Source organism: Barbus barbus (genome assembly GCF_936440315.1).
Source record: "Barbus barbus genome assembly, chromosome: 12".
In the NCBI taxonomy this organism is placed as follows: Eukaryota; Metazoa; Chordata; class Actinopteri; order Cypriniformes; family Cyprinidae; genus Barbus; species Barbus barbus.
This window is the reverse complement of record NC_136740.1, coordinates 15762310-15781917: the sequence shown is the minus strand read 5'-3', so window position 1 is coordinate 15781917 and position 19608 is coordinate 15762310. Positions and strand designations below refer to the sequence as shown.

At 36.4% G+C, this 19608-nt stretch overlaps 2 protein-coding genes across 14 annotated transcripts; both read left to right on the top strand.

Moving 5' to 3' along the window:
• Positions 1-1958: 1958 nt before the first annotated feature.
• LOC306878360 (uncharacterized protein) lies at positions 1959-13984 on the top strand. Of its 13 annotated transcripts, none has more exons than XM_079430662.1 (10): positions 1976-2085; positions 3828-3910; positions 5807-6019; positions 6180-6474; positions 7836-8063; positions 8712-8735; positions 9872-9915; positions 10013-10129; positions 10418-10685; positions 11015-13984. In XM_079430662.1, the coding sequence occupies exons 2-10, from the start codon at positions 3854-3856 to the stop codon at positions 12382-12384; spliced, it is 2616 nt and encodes an 871-aa protein (XP_079286788.1). In that variant the 5' UTR covers positions 1976-2085; positions 3828-3853; the 3' UTR covers positions 12385-13984. The 13 variants fall into 13 exon arrangements, with proteins under 13 accessions (XP_079286780.1, XP_079286788.1, XP_079286787.1 ...); XM_079430661.1 differs by having other exon boundaries at positions 1984-2085; positions 6177-6474; XM_079430660.1 differs by having other exon boundaries at positions 1984-2085; positions 3828-3916.
• Positions 13985-14836: 852 nt separating this feature from the next.
• On the top strand, positions 14837-19295 carry LOC306878359 (toll-like receptor 12). The gene is made up of 4 exons (XM_079430649.1): positions 14837-17352; positions 17494-17702; positions 18353-18461; positions 18628-19295. Exons 1-4 carry the CDS (start codon positions 14857-14859, stop codon positions 18637-18639), a joined length of 2826 nt encoding a protein of 941 aa, XP_079286775.1. The 5' UTR covers positions 14837-14856; the 3' UTR covers positions 18640-19295.
• The last annotated feature ends 313 nt before the right edge of the window (positions 19296-19608 follow it).

Genomic DNA, 19608 nt, shown 5'->3' with positions numbered 1-19608 from the left:
TATTTATGAATATTATTTAATTTATATATTACAATTATTAAATATTAAAATTCTTATAACAATTTAAGTACATGAAGTTTCTGGTCCCATCGACTTCCATATTATTATTATTATTATTTAATAGTGACAAGCAAATGTTTGGTTACCAACGTTCTTCAAAATATATATTTTTTTTATGTTCAGCAAAAGAAAGAAACTCACAATTTAGGTGTGAACTGCCTCTTTAAGTGCCAAGGCAGCCGTTCTAATAAGTTTTTATTTTTTTAAATAATTTTTTCATCTAATATTTGATTTCAGTTACTGAAAACGATTTTTAATCATTTTAATTTTGATTTCAGTTAACAATTACTAACTAATAAAAAACAAATTCTAAACTGTATGAGGTTAATGTTGAACAATGATTAAATGTTAATTTATATCGACTATTTAAACTTTAAACGTTTACAGAAACAAAACAAGGGCTCACAAACATTTAGCCTTGACCTTGTATAAGTGTGTGCAATCTAGTTATGTTACCATTAGAGAGCGCCCTGTTAACCTGGAAAAAAAATAATATAAAAACTAGTGAATTTGTTATTTTGAAGCCTGAATAAATTTCATATCATCTGACGATTAATATTAAGTAATATTTAAAGCAGCTGTACAGTGATATTTATGATATTTCCTTTTTCAGAACTTTTGAGCCGGTGGATGATTCATCACAGATGTGTTTGGCCTGAATCCAGATCTCTTCACACATGCATAAACACTCATACCTCACAACTATAAGAGGCTACTGTAGCAATGCACTTTAAAGCAGCATATCACACAGGCTTCATATGAAGAACATAGACCACGTCCCTGTCAACATGCTGGTGGTATTCAAACATCTTATAAATGACACAGTTTGAGAAAATTGTGCAATAAAAAAAAAAACCAGATTGTGTGATTCTTCTTAAATAGCTCACAAAAAGGTCCCAAGGCTTTTTTATTTGGTTTAAAACTAAGGGTACAACTATTACTATATAATGTGGGCCTAATAGTTTCTATGTGAAGACACTATTACACTACCAAGAAGTACATTTGTGAATACAAATGCAACAAATACAGTATGCCATAAATGTTTTAGAATACATTTCAAACATTACACAAATGCATGCTGAAAACAGATAGCAGATCAGATCCTTTATGCAAATAAATAGGCTATTGTAAACGGAGGCATTTCACTAAATGCCAGTCTGGAAAATGTAGGTTATGCATGTTCATGCAAACCTCTTCACTGCAATGCTAGTGTGTTTTGGGTGGTTGATATGGCATTTTATACAGTTGCTAATTTTGTGGTTTTTGTTATGCAGATTGGGTTTTCAAAGTGTTTGCTTACTGATCTATGTCAAAAAATATAAGCATAAAACTAGGGTCCCTAAATATGGCTCAGGTCACACTTTCAAGTCTGGACTCATTTTATAACTATAAAATACAACTATAACTATAAAATTATAGTGAGTTTTTTTTTAATGAATTTCAAAAATACAAAACAGTTCAGTAGATTCTCAAGACACATAAGGAATAACATGAATCGAAATAAGGATACATAAGTAACTAAGCAATTGAAGAGCATCACAAACATCATTTCCTGTTATTAGGAAAACGTTATATTCATCAGAGCAACTGGAGCGGCCCAAACCCCTATTTTGTCTGTTGAAACTGATTTTGAATCACAAAAAAGCACACAAATGGTTCTACTGTACATTCAAGTCTTGCTTAAAGAACACCTTCTCCATCTTTTACGTAACCAGACAACACCAAGTCCAAAACATATGGATGGAGGTTTGTTGGGATCCTTTTCCCATTTGTTTGAGCACGCTCCCCATTTTCATGTCACCTGTGTCTGTCAGTCACAAAAAAAAGTGTGCTTTGAAGGACGGAAGAGAAAGTATGCTGCCATTGGTGGAGAACGCAGCATGTGGGCGGGACATGCTGCTGATTGGTGGAAAACTTTCAAGACCGACGGCCTGTCAACAAAACGGCACGCTTGAGTTTGCAAATGTGCACAAGACACGAGAGAGTGGTGGAAATTAAAAGCGGAAGGTCATTCGGAGTTATCAGGTATGCTTCTCTTTTTATACTTTTAGTTATTTTTCGTATTTACCCAAACTCACATTGCACACATGAAGCTTGTGCGCTTGTTTCTTCAATATTTCCGGCATGTTCATGTGTGTATGTAAAGTGCGACTTCGATATTTGCCTGTGGGTTTTATTGAACACTCCCCTTTTGACTGTGTCTGCGTAAAATGTACACAGACCTCCAACATCTGTGTAACATACAAACACACAGAACATGCGATATATGGCGCTTGGAAACAATAATTATGCTAATATTCGCATGACGTGAAGATATGTCCTTGTATGGGCATTTTATGGAGGAGGAGATGATGGGAGAGATAAGAGAGACACAGAGGACCTAATGAAGCTTTTACTTTACATTTACACAATCTGGACTCACCTGGTTTAACAATTCAGACATCAACCATGGTAATCATAGTTTCCCCCAAAATAACATATTACAGTTATTGTTGCTTCTGTAAAATAAGCACTTCTGTTATCGTGTATAATAATTATTTATAAAAATTTCAGTCATTTATAATTGTATTACATTGACATGGATCTCCTTCCATCCTCATAAAGCTTTCAAAAAGTTTTTTTTTTTTGTAAGTAGTAGCTGCTGCAATATTGTCAGTCTTTTAGGAAGCTTAATAAAGCTAAGCTCTTGTCTGTGAACTTAAAGCGCGATGTCTTTAAATAAAATAATTTCAAATATAAATAATTTTTTATAATAGGTATAATTATTATAGTGTATTTTTGAATTAATTTCTAATATTACATCAGTATTTTATCAGTATTTTAAATTTTTGTAATAGAATTGTCTCGGTTAATATCAGTTTGGTGCACTTTGTGCTTCTTTCTGTGTTATTTTTAGCTGTTATCTATTTCAGACATTCTTCTATATCCTCAACTCTCATGGCTCATGGCTACATTGAAAAAAAACTCTCATGGGAGCCACATTATTAGCAGACCCAAATTACTGCGAAAGGAAAAAGATCCTTATTAAAGAGTGAAGTGTGTCACAAAGTGGTACGTCGGTGATTAGGCTTCTTTCAGTTTTTAAATTTGCATGGAAGATTCACCATTTCGGCTTAACAGGATCCCATTCTTGTTCAGTTTATGCCAGATCTATTTAATATTCCAAAGATTTAGCACAAATGGAAGAATGTTTGAATACGGTGCTGTAATTCATTGAAATGGCTATTAATCTTTGATTGTTTTTTTCAGTGCTGTCAGTATGTGTATAACGCCACCATTCTCTCCTGCATTAATGCCTTTAGGGCTGTTTCACTTGACATCCTTAGTTACACAGTTCTTTGCCAAAATATTTGCCAGCCAGGGAGCTGTTGGTGTAACCAATGGGACAACACAAGGATAATGCTAATGAAGTGGGAACTCTTTCACTGCAGCTCCAGCTTTTCACTCTCTCCTTTACTCCTGTTTTTTTCAGTTGTAGAGGCCTGTAGTGGAGAGACCATCCTCATTGAACTCACTCACCACCCTCTCTATTACAACATTGTTCTTTTTCGATTATTATATTATGTGTACAACATATGTGATGTATGTCAGTAGTCCTGTACGTGTTCAAGGTCCTTTATGTATCTTTTACCTCTCTACATTAACATTTTGAACTCATGCAATGAAGCTCAACCCACGATAGAGATGGCTCTTAAATGTTGTTGAATTTGGTTATTCATTTTTTTTTAATTGAGCTGATGACTTTCTAAAGTGCGCGTGTTTTTCAGTTGCTGGACGGAGCCAGTAGGGGGCTATGTCTGAAAACAGCAACAGCGCCAATGGCAACAGCTGGACTCTTCTTACCCCAGAGGTAAAGGTGTGTTTCAGTGTCGGAGGCCTGGGTAAAAGTCTCTGTGGTCTGAAAATGTGCATGTTATCGCGTACAATGACATTACATTCTATCTGTCAATTTATTCAAACCTAATATGCAAATTCATATATGCAGTGACTTGAATACACAACTTCTGTTTATATGGACGTAGTATTTACAAAACATTTATAGAGGTATAGTATTTATGTAGTATTATCAAGAACTCATGATATTTGTAATAATATAGTAATATTTACACTCAAATGGGGAAAATGGTATTACTTGATGTCCTGATATCATAATAAAAAAGAACAAGGCGAAGTTAGTGTGGTAAAACTTCATAAAACTTACTATTTATGAATCTAATGACTAATGATATTTGTAGTAGTAATATAATAATATGGAAAAAGGTATGAAAGTTTTGAAAATCCATCCGTCAATCAATAAAAAAATAATAATATATATATATATATACACACAGTGGTGTGAAAAAGTGTTGGCCCCCTTCCTGATTTTTTTTATTTTTTTGCATCTTTGTCACACTTTAATGTTTCAGATCATCAAACTAATTTAAATATTAATCAAAGATAACACAAGTAAACACAACATGCAGTTTTAAATGAAGTTTTTTATTATGAAGGGGGAAAAAAATTCAAACCCACATGGCCCTGTGTGAAAAAGTGCTTGCCCCCTAAACCTAATAACTGGTTGGGCCACCCTTAGCAGCAACAACTGCAATCAAGTGTTTGCGATAACTTGCAGTGAGTCTGTTACAGCACTGTGGAGGAATTTTGGCCCACTCATCTTGGCAGAATTGTTGGAATTAAGCCACATTGGAGGTTTTTTGAGCATGAACCGCCTTTTTAAGGTCATGCCACAGCATCTCAATAGGATTCAGGTCAGGACTTTGACTAGGCCACTCCAAAGTCTGCATTTTGTTTTTCTTCAGCCATTCAGAGGTGGATTTGCTGGTGTGTTTTGGATCATTGTCCTGCTGCAGAACCCAAGTTCGCTTCAGCTTGAGGTCACGAACAGATGGCTGGACATTGTCCTTCAGGATTTTTTGGTAGACAGCTTAATTCATGGTTCCATCCATCACAGTAAGTCTTCCAGGTCCTGAAGCAGCAAAACAGCCCCAGACCATCACACTACCACCACCATATTTTACTGTTGGTATGATGCTCTTTTTCTGAAATGCTGTGTTACTTTTACGCTAGATGTAATGGGACACACACCTTCCAAAAAGTTAAACTTTTGTCTCGTCAGTTCACAGAGTATTTTCCCAAAAGTCTTGGAGATCATCAAGATGTTTTCTGGCAAAACTGAGACGAGCCTTTATGTTCTTTTTGCTCCACAGCGGTTTTCGTCTTGGAACTCTGCCATGCAGGCCATTTTTGCCCAGTCTCTTTCTTATGGTGGAGTCATGCACACTGACCTTCGTCACTGAGTCGTCAGTGAGGGGCAAACACTTTTTCACGCAGGGCCATGTGGGTTTGGATTTTGTTTTCCCTTCATAAAAAAAAAAAACCTTCATTTAAAAACTGCATGTTGTGTTTACTTGTGTTATCTTTGATTAATATTTTTTTTTTTTGATGATCTGAAACATTAAAGTGTGACAAACATGCAATAAAATAAAAAATCAGGAAGGGGGCCAACACTTTTTCACACCACTGTGTGTGTGTGTATATATATATATATATATATATATATATATATATATATATATATATATATATATATATATATATATATATATATATATATATATATATACACACACACAAGAATATTTTTTTAAGATAGATTAATACTTATTTTGTAGGATATTGTGTCAAAACAATGCTCAAATTATGTATGAGATTAGGTTTGTTTGACAGAGGCACTTTTCATGTTTAGGAGTCTGGAGTTCAGAATGTGGGTCCTGTAGCTGAAGGTCTTAAGATCGAGGGGCAGATCTCAAAAGCACCTGAGCCCTCACCGGAGGCCCACAGTGACCTGGAGAAGCACTCCTCTGAAGCATCTGCTCACCAGCCGGAGACAGAGACATCCACACAGATGCAGTCTGACCCAGCTCTCACCCATGGGTCAGAGCCTCCAGAGCTATCTCAGGTGTCCTTCCTTAAATAAACGCTTCAGATGATCTAAAATCCTGATGGCCATAACCTATTTTACTATATGACGTTTAGGTCACCCAAAAAAAAAAAAATTGTCATTTTGCCATCCTTTTTTAATGTAAAATAGTAACTAAATCTACCAAAATGTTAAGCAGGTAACGTCTCCAGAGATGAGTGAGGGTCGGGCCCAGCTGAATGTAGCACATATCAATGAAGAGCCCAGCTCTGTTTGTGACACTGTTGAGGACATCAGCTCCTGGACCCCTGACCACGAGAAACAAGGTCTTTCAGAGAGCCCAGTTACTCCCAGCGCTGATGTCGATTCATTCTCTGACTCTTACACTCACATAAGTCCTACCTCTGGATCAAATCCACTTCCTGCCTCAGTTTGTCAGGAAAGAGACTGGTTTAAATCGGATGAGGATTCACTGAGGAAAACCATAACTGAAGGTGAGAGACAAAAGTGATAGTGTCACATACTTTTTTTTTACATTTGTGCATTTATATCTATTTTTCTGTTCATTTGATTTTGAACAAGTTTGTTTGTAATATTTGTTGTCTGTATGTATCTGTTTTTTAAGTACTGTATATATCTTTAAAGAGTTGGTGGTGGTCAAAACGGAGCTTAACTGCAGTTGGCAGGTGTGTTATGGAATAAGGGTGGACTTGCATGTTGACTGGTGGCAGCTTGACAGCTTGATTTCTGTTTATTGTTTTTTTTATATTGAGAACAGCGTGCCTGCTCTGATTACATTTCAGATGCATCATTCTCTCTGTTTTCTGCTCTCTTTCTTAAGGTGAACATTTGCTTGTTTCTTGCATCCTGAAAACTCTACAGATTTTTAAACGGTGTAAAATTGTGTGTCAGTGTTTGTCTTTAGGATATGTATGCTCTCTTATGTAATTTGAAGAAAGGCGTGAGGCCACGGCAAATTCATAGTAAGACTTTGGCCCTGGTACTAGCTTGTGTAACACATCAGCATACACTGCAATTCAAAAGTTTAAAGGGTTTTTAAATATTTATAAAAAAATATTTTTAAGTCTCTTATGCTTTCTATTATTCTAATATGCCTATTTGGAGCTAAAGAAACATTTCTTATTATTAACAATGTTGAAAACAGTTGTGGAGCTTAATTTTTGTGAAAATTAACTTTTTTTTCAGAATTCTTTGAATATCATGACATAGAAAGGTCAAAAGAATAGCATTTATTTGAAATGAAAATCTTGTAGCATTAATACAGATGTCACATTTTATCAATTTAATGCATCCTTGCTGAATAAATATATTAATATCCTTAAAAAAATCTTTCTGACCCCAAGCTTTTGAACGGTTTTGTGAATGTATAATAATTAAGATTGGAAATGCTTCAGTGTGGCATGTTTTAGTCGTCTTGCTAATGTGTCTTGAGAAGAGTTTTTAATGCTAGATCACTGAAGCTGCAGACCAGACTGATGACGTGATTGTGGGGAGCTCCAGAAATACAGCCTCAGTCTCAGTACTCGAGCGTAGCCTTGATTCGCCAGACAACCCTAACCCTACAATCAGAGAACAGTGAATGCTTAATAATATGTTCCAGGGCCAAAAAAGGATGTTCATGTCCTACTCTGGCAAATAATGTTAGCTATTATATGAAGCATCCATAAAAGCCACTTTAAACGATTTAAAAAAAAAAACAGCAATTTGGCTGCTGCACTAACCAGCTGGAAAAGATTGCTTTTTTTTTTTTTTAAATGCAATTTCAATGCAGTTGTGTATTTGTGTAATATTTACTGAATATCCTCCAGCAATCATGTGCTCGTTTTCTGTGTAGAGTCGAAAGAAGTGTTGGAAACAAACGGGAAGGAGGGTGATGGTTTACGAAAGAGAAACAACATCTCCCACCTGGGCTCTTTGGACAAGACTGAGGCAGAAGATGATGAAGAGGGGGAGGAGGAAGGTTTTCAACCACCTCAAAGAGAAGAGGAAACAGTCTTTTCTTTGAACAAGTGCATCCTTGCAGCTGTCATTCTTCTAGGACTAGGGACCATTTTCTTCTCTGGTAAGCATGAGGCCCCTTGTTTTCACACTCTTGAATTAAATCGAATGAAATGCAGATCGCTGTATTCTCTAGATTCATTAGAAATCCAGTTCTTAGCATATTCAAATAATGAAATAATAAATGTATCATTTTAATAATGCTTCCTAAATACTTACTTATTTACCATATTCAGCACCAAAAAGTGGGTCTTTAAGTAGGGAATCAATGAAAATGCTTTTTTGTTGTTGTTGTTCTCTTATTTTTTTTATATAAATTTTGTCATTACTAATAATATATTGTCAGCATAACAGTTTAAGTGAATTTTAAAAAATTCTAAAACTTTCCATGTTTAAATTTGAATGAAAATCCAATTTTTCTGTTTTATTTAATAAATGGGATCAAGACAATGCTCTTAGGCCATCGTTATTAGGTTGTCAGTCACTAGAGACGTCTAAATGAACTACATACTCAGAAATGTGTGATAGAGATTACCACACATTTATGGGGATGGTTATAGTCAACTTTTCTAAGACTCATTGACAAACTGGTTTTGAATATGGTTTGCATTAAAATGGGGCATGTGACCAAAAGTACCAATGCAGTGGCCCATATCACAGAGTGAATTTGAATATGTTCCTGTGTCTTAGACTGAGGTGTATTGTTCCACAGGTATGCTCATGGACCCAGATGATGGTAGGAAGAGTGTGAGAGTGTTTGTGTCTGTGTGAGTTTGAATGGAGCAGTTAGATGCTTTAGCTCAATGTAATCTGCAGGTGAATGGATGCTGCAGTTGTAAATATGCATGTGCTTTTGCATATGCATGTGCTGGATATGAACCACTGGTTCTCAGCCTTTGGACTCTGATGCCCCTTATTGTCCACAACAACATTCAAATGATCCATGACCTTTCCATTCATTCATGATTTGCTGGATATAGTTAAGGATAATAATTTTTTAATATATAAAACAAGACTATTAAAAAAAAAAGTTTACACAATTTCTCCTTGATAAACTATTTTAGAGCTTGGAAAATCTGGAAAAATGCATATTCATAAAATTTATTAAAATCTCCATAATGTAATTAAAGGGATATTTCTGCCAAAAATGAAAGTACTGTCATCATTTACTCTAGTTGTTCCAAACCTGTATGCCTTTTCTTTCTTCTGTTGAACATTAAGCTATTTTTGATGAATGTTAATAACCAAATAGTTGTTGGTCCCCATTGACTTTAATAGTATGGAAAAAAAAAAAGTCAATGGGGCTCAGAACCTGTTTGGTTACTAACATTCATCAGAATATTTTATTTTGTGTTCAACAGAAGAAAGAAAGTCATACAGGAATGGTACGACTTGAGGATGAGTAAATGATGACAGTATTTTCATTTTTGGGTGAGAGATGCAGTTTTCAGGGCACTGGCTAAATTGTTTTCAACTAAGCCTCATGATGCACAATAACTCATGACAGTTGCATTTGAAATGGTTTGTACAGCATGTTTAATTTCCTGTGATGTCACATGGATGCTTAACCACTCTGAACAACTTTGAAAGATTGAAGGACCAAATCAGATATGGCGACATGACAGTGACATGAATAATGCATACATTTAGAAAATGAATCCGATTTAATTCTGAACATTGCATATTATATTTAAGTCACTGCTAGAACCGCATGCTTTCTGTGTGATCCCTCAGGTCCTAATTTTGGCTCCATGTTAGCTTCCTCATCTTCATCACATCGGCCACTGTTGCTTTTTAATGATTGATATGTGATTGTGATTGTTGTCGTGTTATTTTTCTTGATTTGCTTGATCTCCTGCGTTTTCCTCTCAGAAGCAGACATGGATGTTAGAGAGCTGAAGGACCCAACAAATCAGGTCAGTTCATTTGTTGTTCTTTTTTTTGCATGATCTTACAGACCTAACATTTATATTTTAGTTGGTATATCATCTGTTGGCTATTTGTTTGCGATAGGAGTGGCTGAATCCTGAGATCTCCAAAGACACGCCTGTTGGTCTTCAGCCTCCAGATATTTTAAGCAAACAGGTGAAGGAAGATCAGCAAATATTGGTACTACAGGAACAGCTTCAGGTACAGACATGTGCAGACCTGTATTAAATGAAGTCCAAATGAAGCCAAGAGTTTAAGTGTCGGAGAGAGAGTGAAACAAAATTACCAGTAAATAGGCTGTTCTGCTTGCGAATCTTTAAAAGTGTATATGTAAATTATATTTTATACTGTTCCTCAAGGTTTCTAGGACCAAACGCTGTTGTAATTCTTTTTGCATGACTGTTATATTCAATAAGGCTAGTTCTGATATTACATCATTACAGAGTTTCTGTAGTTCAGTGTTAATTTTTGCCCTGATTGTAAACTCAGCAACATCAAGGTGAACTGAAAGCAGCGCAACTTCAAGCGGAGGAGGGAGAGAAGGAGCGTGTTAGGAGAGAAGAGCTGGAGAAGGAGTATGAGAGGATAAAAGGAGAGCTAGATAGAGTACCTGCTCTTCAGAAGGAGCTGGAGCAAGAGAACGAGAGAATGAAAGAAGAAAGTGCGAGAGCAAAGAAAGAACTGGAGGCCCTGCCATCACTACAGAGAGAACTGGAGCATCTGAGAGCTAAAGTTTCACAGCTCACACAGAGCACAGGTGCAGTAAACGCACATGCACACACACTGACAGCAGTCATCCATCAGTGAAACACGTGTTCTGTGTATCTTTTTCTATAAATAAATCGCATTAAAATTCAGTAACCATGCATCTCCTAAACTTCTTTTAAATTGCAAAGCTCATGAATTGTTTTTTAATTATAAATCATTTATTAAATTCTTGGTTTATATGTTAAATTGTGTTTTTTGGAGCATTTATTTCTGTTGGGGGCAATGGATTTTTATTCATTTGGATTTTGTATTGTTTTCTGTGGGTAAAAAATATGTATTTTAAAAATGAAATAAAACTGCATTTTAACTCTCTTCCAGCAAGAGCAGAATCTGTTCCTCCCATTGCAGCTTCTCGGATGCCCTCTGCTGGAGACAAAAGGGATGTACCACCGATGGAAAGACAAGACATGAAGCCCAGAAAGACTTGGGACAAAAAGAGTGAGGAGAAGGAACAGCGCAAGGGAGACAAAGAATGGAAAAAGAAGAAAAGTGGAAAAAAGGAAGATGACAAGGAAAAGAGGGAGAGAGTGACTGAGGGAAAACATATTAAGGAACAGAAGGACGGGAAAAAAGATAAAAGCCACCAAGAGGCAGGTAAAGCAGGGAAGCGAAAAGAAGAGAGAATAGAGTGGAAAAAGGACAAAAACCGAGATTATGATAAAATGGGCAAAGAAAGTGAAGACAAGAAAGATTTTAAGGAGCGGGAGGAGAAAAAAGAATGGAAGGAAGATAAAAAGAGTAAGAAAGACAAACTTGTTGGACAGGATGAGAGGAGGGGAGACAAAAAGGACTTGAAGGATACTGGAAACAAGAAAATGAAAGAGGAAAAAGAATGGAAACAGAGAGGGGAGCGGAAAGAGGACAAAGACTGGAAAAGCGATAAACTGAGTGGTGGGAATAACCATAAAGAATGGAAAGAGAAAAGGAAAGACGAATGGAAAGGTGAAAAAGAACGGAGGAAGGAAAAGAGTAAGGGAAAACACAACGATAAAACAGAGAAGAAAGGAGACAAAGAATTTCCAAAAGAGTATGATGAAAAAGAAACCGAGGAGAAGCAGTGGAGAGGGAAACAAAGAGAGTCAGAAGATAGAGAGGGAGTAAAGGACGAGAAAAAAAAGAAGGCGTCCTACCATAAAAACGAAGGGAAAAACCGTCCCAATGAAAAGGATAAACATGGGCATGGAGCACCAGACGAGACCTTCTCTCACCACCATCACGACCATGAGAATTACTGGACCAGACAGAGAGAGCGCATTCAGCACTATTACGGGCAGCGGGAGACGTGCAGCGGTGTGGCAGACTGCGCTCGAGTCGAGGGACTCTCTCCCGTCGGCCTGCGGGACTTCGAGACCCTTCTCCAATCCTACCTGAAGAAGCTCCAGGATCAGGACCAGACCTCCAGGAATGAGGAGCTCAGTAAGCTGGTGAAGGAGTTCTTCACAGATGGAGTGTTCACTCATGATCAGATGCCATTCAGGGAGTTCGTGGAAGACGTGGGGGACATTTTGGAGGACATTGCTGAAGGAGAAGAGAGCGACAGCGAGGGAGAGGAGAGCGAGGAAGATGACGACGATGAGATGGAGGAATTTGAAAGGGAGGCAATGGAGAAATTTGCACTTCCAGAGGAAGTGATGAAGGTTGAGAAGAAGGGAGAGCAGAAGAAAGAGAGCAGAAAAGTGAAAGTTTGAAGGTTCCTAATTGTGATTTAGAGGTTTTAAAAAAAAAAAAGGTGCATCCGGAAACAGTCGGGCCTGATTTTCTGCTTACTAATGTGGTGTCATTTTTAAAGAGCTTATTCATTTTGATCAGTATGGCTTTGCTTTTTATTTTTATTGATAAAGCATTACTGTAAAACCTCAGTGACAGTTTCATTCTTATAATAGCTGCTTTTGCTCATTTTTCATTACTTTGACCTATTATTTGAATATGTTATACAACATCAAATAAAGACTCAGTGAGAGTCGCCTGTTCAGTCATTTAAAGATCTGGGGCTGGATTCATGAAATGTTGTTAAGAATAAAATAATTTTATTTTATTATTTTTTTTATTTTAAGAAATGTATAGAATATTGTTTCTATGTGACAAGAATTCTTAAGAGCTGTTTTTTTTGTCTTTTCCTAAATTATATTTTAGACTACACAGATGATTAATAAATTAATTTGACTGATATCAAAATATAAGCATTACAACATTATAATACTAGCTAAATATAATGCATATTATTTACTTTGTAATGTAGCATACTTTGTTCAAGATTAGAAATACTGTGGGTTATTAGACAAGTTGCTATTAGACAAAAAAAGTTTATAGATGAATAAATTTACTGTTAAGATTTACCAAGTTTTAAGTAAATTGTTGCATTATAAAGACAAATATAACCTCGGTAGGTTATTATAAAATCAGCAATCAAATAATTTTATTGTTATTCTTAAAAAAAAATATTCCTAAAAATATTTTTTTTTTATCATTTCACGTAAGCCTCTCATTTATCTTTAGAACATTCTTAATTTTGTTTTGTTAAGAAGATATTCGTGAATCTAGCTCCAAAAAAGAAGGGAACAGTGTCAAGAACTGTAGTTTTCTTGGAACTGATCTACTGTTACGGCACATCAGGTTTATGTTTACGACCTGGCACATCTCACACAAATATAATATTTATGTGGGAATATTCATCAGAAGAATGTAGTTGTGAGAGTTACAGACTAGTAGTCATTTTTAATCTTTTACAGTAGTCAATTAACGATTTATGTTCATTTTAGGATCATATTTATCTTATAGACTGTACAGATATTAAATAGATTGTTGGAGTTTTATTAATATTTATAATTTTGTCTCTGCTTTTCTTTTTTTAATTCTTTAAATTATTTTGTTTGTCTTTAGTCTCCTGGCCCAATGTTTTTGGTTTGTTTGAGAGTTTTCATTTCATGGAGGATATCGTTAGTAAGTAACACGCTTGTATTGTCTGGAACTTTGTAATCATTAAAAAGTGACAAACAAAAAATCCTTCAAGAAAAGTGCAGGCCATCCTAGTTGTATATAATGCAGTAAGGTGAGTGCAGTAAAGTTTGTAATTGTAAGGTGTGTAATTTTGTGTTTTTTTGCTCTGAATCCTGTTTTTTGCACGTCAAATTATACGCTGTCAGGCAAAACTGCTTGCACATTTACAGTCTGGCTTTCACAGATCCTGTGCTGGGTTGAACAGTCAAATAAGTATTGTACACTTATATACTTAACTACTTAAACACAGCATGTATGTTTTTCACAGGTCATTAAATTGCAAGAAAAAGTGCAACACTGATCAGCGTCATTTTTTATATATAAGTTCAAATGGTTGTGGTTATGGACGTGGGAAATATTTTTGCTGTGAAACTTTTCACAGAATAAACATATACATACGGTTATGCATGATGTGTTGCTTTATATAGTTATTTGCTGTAAGATCGAGTGCATTTTTAGGAAAACTTCTAGAAGAGGCCTGCATCAGTGACTGCGATACCTTATCTCTTCTTCACATCGCTTGTAGTTCCTGAATAGAAACAGTAAAATAGAAAAAGGTTTTCTCAGTTCCTCTTGTGCTGCATTGTATTTGAACTTATTTGGCCAGACTGTCTGCATGAATGTCTAAAATGAACCGTGAATGTTTGTTATTGTTGCTTGTTTTGTGCACATACATTTACAATGTCAGAACTTTATTAAACTGTCCAAGTCATTTAATGGAATAAAGAAAATAATAAATAGCATACTCAAAAAAAAAAAGTATCCTTCTGTGTTGATTGTATTTTATTAGTAATTCTGAAGAAAATCACATATCCTCATTGAATATGTGGAGTAAGATTTATCATCTGTATTTTATCTTTTCAATTAGATTGATGATAAAATTGCCGCATTTCAGAAACACAAGTTAACAAACTGGTAGCTCAGTGAGAAAACAATTATACAGCAAAGAGGCAGGACCTAACATTTCTAAAAAGAAAACCTGTGCTTTTTCATAGTGAAAGAGGAAGTGAGGAAAATAGTAGTTCACACAGTCTAAACAAGTGCAGTGTGACATTAAATGTAAATAAAACTCTTCTGCAGAGTGAAGGCAGAGGAGTAGATTCGTCTAGAGTACCTCTACAATGGGTGTGCATGACTCCAATTCCTTCTGGTGGAGATTTACAATGGTTTTAAGTATCTGTAATGTTGTTTTTACTATTATACCTAAACGCTGCATAATCTTCGATGAACATCTCCTCCGAGACATGCCCAAGACTCCAAACTGCTACTATTATCCAGGAAGGGGTCTATACGCAGACTGCAATATTATAGACCTGCACACTGATCTGTCAGAGGTAGGCCTTGAAGTTAGATCCCTTTGTATTGTTGGTGATATTTCAAGCATTCCTGCTGATGTCTTTTCACACTTACCTTCTTTGGAGGTCCTTCAAATAGATGGGACAAGACTGGAGAGTGTTCAATCTGGTGCCTTTTCAGGACTCCCCAATCTGAAGCATTTGTCTGTGCTTTTCAGTGATGCAATTTGTAGGTCTGTCACCATGGAACCTCTCGCATTTGCTGGTTTGTCTAATTTGGAGGAGTTGACACTGAGTGGTCTTAAATTAGTCAATGTATCCAGCAGTATATTTGATTCGTTGGTTAGCGTAACCAGACTAGAGATTAGCAGAACTTGTGCACAGGACCTTAGTGATATTTTCTGCTATCTTCCGGATGGAATGTCCCATCTGAAGAACCTGAGTGTGATAGACAGTGGGATTTCAACAATTGAGACCAAAGGATGTCCAGGGGGATCAAAGACTTGGCCTGTGACTGTCCTCTCTGGGATTCAAAACCTTTATCTAATAGGGAACAGTATCAAAATAATTCAAGCTAACTCTCTAGTTGTGTTTCAGAACCTCTCCATCCTTTTTTTGGAGTTCAAAGGAGAGTCGATGGATAGTATTTGGGAGTCTGGGATTGGAAAAGTCAATGAGTTGAGTTTGACAGGAACTGTAATAAAAAAATATTCAACAAACTTCAAAGATTTGTGTCATCTGGTCACCACCCTTCATCTTCAATCCCTCAGCCTCATTTTTACATCAACAGACAGACTGACTGCAGAGGACTTAAAGGGGTGTGGGACAACTCTGATAAAGTTATTCATCAGCTTATCAGAAGTAGGCCATCTGGACTTTAGTTTCTGGACAGGTAACACAGGTATTCAAACACTGCAAATGTCCTATATGAAGTTGACAGATGTTCCATTCTGTGTTGCTGTGAATAGGACTGTCTGGTCCTTAACCTTGCTGGACCTCACCAGAAATTCAATTTCAGAAGTTGGCAGAGACCAGTTTGCTTGTATGCCTCTTCTCGAGCAGCTCTTTCTCAGCTATAATACCATAAAAACCCTACAGCTGCATGCATTTCGTGGTTTGCACAGCCTCAAAATTCTCAAAATCGACTCGAATAAGATCTCACAGCTTACTGCGAAGGATTTCAGATCTCTTAAGGCTTTGGAGGTTCTGCATATCAATAATAACATCATTGAGACTATTGAGGATAGAACATTTCAGGATCAGCAAGAGCTTCGTGAGCTGACACTGGGTAGACTGGAGTATATTTATGAGTTGCATCTAAATAGGATTTTTTACGGGTTTCCACCGAAAATACAGCGACTAAGTATTGATGCACATTATGGAACTACTTTTTACCTGGGACGTACATCACAGCCTGAGGGAACATTTGTTTTGGAGCTAAATGGAGACAGATTGGATTTTGCGGACTGTAATGCTACTGTTTTTACAGCAGTTCAAGAGCTGAACGTGATTTGCAACTATTTCATATGCAAGAATGAATTCATGGCACCTTATTTCCCAAACCTGGAATCTTTTGAGATCTCAGGAGGAGCTGAACGAGCGCCTCTCAGTGACACTAAAATCAGTACTCTGCACCGTCTCAAGCGTCTCAAGCTCATCAACCTGAGCTTTTCTAACTATACAGATGCTGGAAGCGTCTTCTGGAACCTAACAAGACTCCAGACTCTAGTGCTGGTAAACTGCCATATGAGCTTCCTGACCGAGAGTATGTTTAAAGACCTGACGTCTCTGCAGCTGCTGCGTCTCTACAGCGACAGTCCTCTGGTCTTGATTGATGGCATGTTCGAAGTTCTTCCAGCACTAACACTGTTTGTTCTTGATAAAGTGGATTTCAAGTGCAGTTGTGAAAATGGCTGGATTCTAGATTGGGCAGAGAGCCAGGAGAAAGTGCAGGTGATGTACTTGCAGAAGCAGAAGTGTGTCTGGCACTATCAGAAACTCAACTTCTTGGCAACCATGGAGAAGCTGTGTCAGACTGATGAGCAGTACATTTGCTATGTAGCCACAGCTGGAAGTGTTTGTCTTCTGCTGTTGGCAGCCGTTGGATATCGCTTTGCTCGCTGGCCTTCTGTAGTCCTCTTCTTCCGCCTGAGAGGATGGGTAGAGAGGAGGTTTGGTAGGCAGTGGCACATGAGGAGGAGACGAGTCGAGGGGGCTGATGGAGAGATAGAGGAGATGCGGTATGATGCCTTTGTGTCTTTCTGTAGCCGAGATGAGGCCTGGGTCCTGGGGGAGATGGCTCCTCGGCTGGAGGAACAAGGGAACCTGAGACTGAGGCTGTGTCTGCACAACAGAGACTTTGAGGTGAGGTTGAAATGAACTTCTGTTTGATCTTCTGAATGTGAAGTAGTTGAGGTTGAGTTGTTGATGTAACTGCTTTTTGGTTATGTTATCCATCAAAATGTAGTCTCACTGTTAAAGAATTTCTTGTGAAACATCTTTTAGGTGGGTAAAGATATCATGGACAACATCACTGAGAGTATCTACAGCAGTCAGTGCACTGTTTGTTTGATCAGTCGGCGGTATCTGCGCAGTGATTGGTGCAGTCTGGAGATGCGAGTGGCCACACACCGGCAGCTGGAAGAGCAGAAACACCGTCTCATCCTCATCTTCCTCGAACACATCTCTCCTTTTGAGCTTTCTGCTTTCCATCGGTAATTAGAACAAGATGGGAGAACATGCCCTACTTATGAACAATGTGCATTGGGAAACTGAAACATATTCAGAGATGCCTTTAGGAAGGATGACAATGGATCAATCAATATACACTACTTTTCAAAAGTTTGAGGTTCCTAAGATTTTTTTCTTGATTAAAAGCGACAGTAAAGACTTTTATAATATTACAAAAAATAAATAAATAAATGTTCGTCTTTTGAACTTTCTATTTATCACAGAATATTGAAAAATGTGAATCTTTAAAATATCATGGTTTCAAGCAGCTGTTTTTAACATTGATAATAATAATAAGGAATATTTCTTAAGCAGCAAATTGGAATGATTTCTGAAGGATCATGTGACACTGATAACTGGACTAATGTCTGCTGAAAATTCAGCTTTGCCATTATAGGAATACATTACTTTTTTAAAGTAGGCTATTTTAAAATTTAAAGCTGCAGTCCGTAAATTTAGCTTCTTTGTCGCCATCTCTGTTTGAAAACCTGGAATTGCAGTTGTATTATTAGTGTAAACTTGACACGATTTTTAATAATTTAAAAGTTACACTATTAATTTACTACATCAAATATTTCATTAATTTGCTCATTTTATAAATCGTGTAAACACTTTTTATCATTCCTTTCCATAGTTTGGCCAGACTGGTGAGATCACGTACATATCTGGACTGGCCAGAGGATGAAGGTGACAGAGTGCATTTCTGGGATCGTCTGAGGAGGAACATTGCAGAGGAAGACATGGTGAGTACAAAGAAGAAGCAGGAAACTGGCAGAAGTCTGAATGACACTGAGCTTGGAAAGATACAAAATGACTTAAACAGCACAAACATCAAAACTGATGCTTCAAGAAAGAATCATGTTACAGGTGTTAAATTATATTTGAAATAATATCTGAATTGTTTTACAGAAAGCTTCTTGAAACTACACCTGGTGCGTACCTGCTTGAACACAAGGACAGCTGTCAATAAGCATTGACAAAACAAATCTTATTACTCCATTTCATTTAAAAAAAATACTTGTTATACTTAGAAATGTGATGCTTATCAGTGTTAATTCATGAGTATGGAGTAACTTGTTGACTCCATATGTTCGTGCTTTTTAAAAATTAGTCTCTGTATGATATTTATTCCTAATTATTAAACTTAAATATTAAATTAATAAAAATGAATAAATTGTACTCATCGCATGAGTATGGTAATGTCTAGTAGGCCTAATGTCTGAACATAAATTTACATTGTGCTACACAGAGTTCATATGTTAACATTGAATTCATAATCATTCAAGTGTAAAAGCACACAGCCCGCAATTGGTGCTTAAAGTAATTTCAAAATAGAAATATTTTCAGTTCCCATTATGAATGTTCTTTTTTTTTCCTTTTTACTGGACCGCTAAAGTGTTTAAATTCTTGAAAATAGTTTTGTAGACAAACAAGTTGTACGTATGAATTTTCCTCCTCTTGTTACCTTGTGTTGATGTGCTGTTTTACTGTAATATCTTAGCAAGAACATAATAATAATAATATTAATAATGTATAAGCTATTAATACCATGATGCAATAAATTTGGTTTTGGATGTAAATCTGGCAATACCTTAATTCAAGTACTAGAGGGCGTTGTTATACAAAGAGGCTCGTTTTCTCTCTCTCTCTCTCTCTCTCTCTCTCTCTCAAGATTCAAGATTTTTATTCGTCACATACACAATTATACAGAGTATAACCAGCAGTGAAATGTAAGGCAGGTCCGCTCCAAGGACAGTGCAATTGTATAGAATACAAATATTAAGAAAAACAAAAAGTAGAAAAAAATAAAAAGAATAAAATAAAATAAAAGATAAAAAAATATAAATGTGCAGGTCAGTATGTTGTTGACATAAATAGTAATATAACAGG

What these genes read in the sequence shown, in the direction of transcription:
- LOC306878360 (XM_079430650.1), top strand. Translation starts at nt 4,946, where the DNA reads ATGGCTGGACATTGTCCTTCAGGATTTTTTGGTAGACAGCTTAATTCA. An exon ending in TCATGGTTCCATCCATCACA is followed by an intron (nt 5,011 to 5,267) that starts GTAAGTCTTCCA and finishes TTTGCTCCACAG; the next exon opens with CGGTTTTCGTCTTGGAACTC. An exon ending in AGCCTCCAGAGCTATCTCAG is followed by an intron (nt 6,020 to 6,176) that starts GTGTCCTTCCTT and finishes CAAAATGTTAAG; the next exon opens with CAGGTAACGTCTCCAGAGAT.
- LOC306878359 (XM_079430649.1), top strand. Translation starts at nt 14,857, where the DNA reads ATGGTTTTAAGTATCTGTAATGTTGTTTTTACTATTATACCTAAACGC. An exon ending in TGCACAACAGAGACTTTGAG is followed by an intron (nt 17,353 to 17,493) that starts GTGAGGTTGAAA and finishes AACATCTTTTAG; the next exon opens with GTGGGTAAAGATATCATGGA. An exon ending in GAGCTTTCTGCTTTCCATCG is followed by an intron (nt 17,703 to 18,352) that starts GTAATTAGAACA and finishes TCCTTTCCATAG; the next exon opens with TTTGGCCAGACTGGTGAGAT.